We start from the raw sequence: 3,395 nt of genomic DNA, 5'->3' as shown, positions 1-3,395 counted from the left end.
CATTACCCACAATGCACCTGGAGCTGCTGGTGTGTGTGATGGGGGGGCACATTTATGATTTCATGGTTTTAAGATTTTCATGTTAATTGTGACCTCAGTGTGAAATGATGATGTCATCAGCAGGTGAGTCTTCACAATAAAAGTCACCCATTACTTTTAATTTGAATCAGTAAAGCAGGAAATGACTCGGCTCTGATTGGCTGGCCCTCAGCAGGCTCCCTGAAGCTGACCAATCAGAACAGAGTGGGCGTACTGTCCCTTTAAGAGCTCAGCTGACAGGTGTCTCCCTGCAGGTGGTGGGTCACCTGAAGGATGCCGTTGCCATGACGCTGGACGACGTGCAGCTGTGGGTGGTGGACGGGCTCGACGGCGCTCTGGATCAGCTGGAGCGCGTGTCAGAGGCGGCGTGGGCGGGGCTTCGGCTGCTGCAGGAGTCTGAGGTGGGCCGAGCCGCCACGTTGGGATTGGACGACGTGCTGAGCCGCCTGGAGGACGCCACCGCCCACTACATGCCCCTCCCACTCCCACTGCGTGAGTACAGGGGCATTCTGGGTAACGGAGGTCACATGGGTCCATTACAACGATCTGATTGGATCAAACTGCTTTTTACTCAACTGTTAAATGACAGCTGCTTAACTCACACTGGGAATGCTGGGAACGCTGGGTAGGCTGGGAATGCTGGGGAGGCTGGGAATGCTGTGAACGTTGGGGAGGCTGGGAATGCTGGGAACACTGGGAATGCTGGGAATGATAGGAATGCTGGGATCGCTGGGAAGGCTGGAAACGCTGGGAATGCTGGGAACGCTGGGGAGGCTGGGAATGTTGGGGAGGCTGGGAACGCTGGGGAGGCTGGGAATGCTGGGAACACTGGGAATGATGGGAACGCTGGGAATGATGGGAATGCTGGGGAAGATGGGAATGCTGGGAACATTGGGGACGATGGGAATGATGGGAACGCTGGGAATGGTGGGAACGATGGGAATGCTGGGAACTCTGGGAATGCTGGGAACACTGGGAATGCTGGGAACTCTGGGAATGCTGGGAATGATGGGAATGCTGGGAATGATGGGAACACTGGGAATGGTGGGAATGATGGGATTGCTGGGAACGCTAGGAATTATGGGAATGCTGGGAACATTGGGGATGCTGGGAATGCTGGGAATGATGGGAATGCTGGGAACATTTGGGATGCTGGGAATGATGGGAATGCTGGGAATGCTGGGAATGATGGGAACATTGGGGATGCTGGGAATGGTGGGAATGCGGAGGTGTGACAGAGTGAACCTGTGTGTGCAGGAAGGGAGTGGGAGATGAGGGTCGAGGAGTACCAGGATGAGGACGAGGATGAAGAGCCGGGTCTGTGGACCAGAGTCCGCAGCCTGCTGCTGGGTCTCAGCCTGCAGCTGCACCATCGCATGATGAAGCTCAGACAGCAGCTGCAGGACGCAGTGAGCGCGCTGGGAGATGCAGCTGACCAGGTGACCCAGGAGAGCTTTACAGGAAATAAACTCATAATTACAATTATTCTGATGTAACTTGAACGCAGCATCGGCTGTCAGTCTGATTAATTTATTAATTTATGCTGTATTATTAGGTTTATTATTTTATATTTATTATTTTAAATGTAACTCTTTCTGTTCACCTGTAAGAGGGGGCGGGTCTATGTGTGATTGACAGCAGTGAGGGGGCGGGTCTATGTGTGATTGACAGCAGTGAGGGTGCGGGTCTATGTGTGATTGACAGCAGTGAGGGGGCGGGTCTATGTGTGATTGACAGTAGTGAAGGGGCGGGTCTATGTGTGATTGACAGCAGTGAGGGGGCGGGTCTATGTGTGATTGACAGCAGTGAGGGGGCGGGTCTATGTGTGATTGACAGCAGTGAGGGGGCGGGTCTATGTGTGATTGACAGCAGTGAGGGGGCGGGTCAGTGTGTGATTGACAGCAGTGAGGGGGCGGGTCAGTGTGTGATTGACAGCAGTGAGGGGGCGGGTCTATGTGTGATTGACAGCAGTGAGGGGGCGGGTCAGTGTGTGATTGACAGCAGTGAGGGGGCGGGTCTATGTGTGATTGACAGCAGTGAGGGGGCGGGTCAGTGTGTGATTGACAGCAGTGATGTCCCCTCAGGTGGGTCTGGGTCAGGTTCTGGAGCTGCTGGGCGAGCTGCTTCAGTACCTGCAGAACCTGCTGGTGGCGCTGGTGTACCGAGCAGAGAGCCAGAGGGAGCTGACCCTGAGCAGGGTCAAAGGTCATGCACTCATGCTGGCAGAGCTGCGGCCGGTACGGCAGGTCCGAGAGCTGCCGGTCCAGATCCAGCAGATCCTCCGAGACCTGCAGGAACTGTCCAAGATCCTCCTGCAGCTGGTGGTGAACACCACGCCGCTCTACGACATGGTGAGTGTCTTGGTCATGTGACCGATCCTCTGACACAGATCATGTGACTGATCCTCTGACAGTGATCATGTGATTGGTCCTCAGCTGCAGCAGCCGTCTCAACAGGAAGTGGAGGACTTCCTGAACCAGGAGGACTTCCTATGTGAGTCTTCCCGCCGCCGCTCGTCTAGCAGTCTCTTCCTGAAGGCGATGGACGGCCGTCCTCGCCGTCGCAGGAGCCTGTACTCCCGCGCCACCCTTGGGTCCCAAAGCCCCAACCCCCCCAACGGTCGCCGCCGCTCCAGCCTGAAGCAAGACCCGGACAGGGAAGCCCCGCCCCCCCCTTCCGCCGGCGCTGCCTTCCGCCGGCCGTCAGCCACCGAGCTGCTGCTGGCGCCGCTCAAACAGTTCATCTCTCAGAGTCAGAAGGCCTTCGAATACCTGAGCCCCCCCTCGCCCGACGAGCCCCTCAACACCACGGAGACCAACGCCACAGAGACCAACACCATGGAGACCAACGCCACGGCAACCAACACCACGGAGACCAACGCCACGGAGACCAACACCATGGAGACCAACCCCCCCAACGGTCGCCGCCGCTCCAGCCTGAAGCAAAACCCGGACAGGGAAGCCCCGCCCCCCCCTTCCGCCGGCGCTGCCTTCCGCCGGCCGTCAGCCACCGAGCTGCTGCTGGCGCCGCTCAAACAGTTCATCTCTCAGAGTCAGAAGGCCTTCGAATACCTGAGCCCCCCCTCGCCCGACGAGCCCCTCAACACCACGGAGACCAACACCATGGAGACCAACACCATGGAGACCAACGCCACGGAGACCAACGCCACGGAGACCAACGCCACGGAGACCAACACCACGGAGACCAACACCATGGAGACCAACGCCATGGAGACCAACACCATGGAGACCAACACCATGGAGACCAACACCATGGAGACCAACACCACGGCAACCAACACCACGGAGACCAACGCCACGGAGACCAACGCCACGGAGACCAACGCCGACTGCTAA

The 3,395-nt window shown here is 57.6% G+C and overlaps 1 protein-coding gene across 1 annotated transcript in view; it reads left to right on the top strand.

The window, feature by feature from the left end:
- Window positions 1-3,395, top strand: part of plin6 (perilipin 6) — a 4,017-nt gene extending 622 nt beyond the window's left edge. The window contains exons 4-8 of the mRNA XM_062423238.1: window positions 294-552; window positions 755-1,268; window positions 1,301-1,478; window positions 2,124-2,396; window positions 2,481-3,395. Coding sequence (XP_062279222.1) covers window positions 294-552; window positions 755-1,268; window positions 1,301-1,478; window positions 2,124-2,396; window positions 2,481-3,395 — 2,139 coding nt within the window. The remainder of the gene's footprint in view (window positions 1-293; window positions 553-754; window positions 1,269-1,300; window positions 1,479-2,123; window positions 2,397-2,480) is intronic.

Source organism: Scomber scombrus, chromosome 7 (genome assembly GCF_963691925.1).
Source record: "Scomber scombrus chromosome 7, fScoSco1.1, whole genome shotgun sequence".
Lineage (NCBI taxonomy): Eukaryota > Metazoa > Chordata > Actinopteri > Scombriformes > Scombridae > Scomber > Scomber scombrus.
Note: the sequence above shows the minus strand (reverse complement) of the source record. Positions and strands in the feature narration are given on the sequence as shown.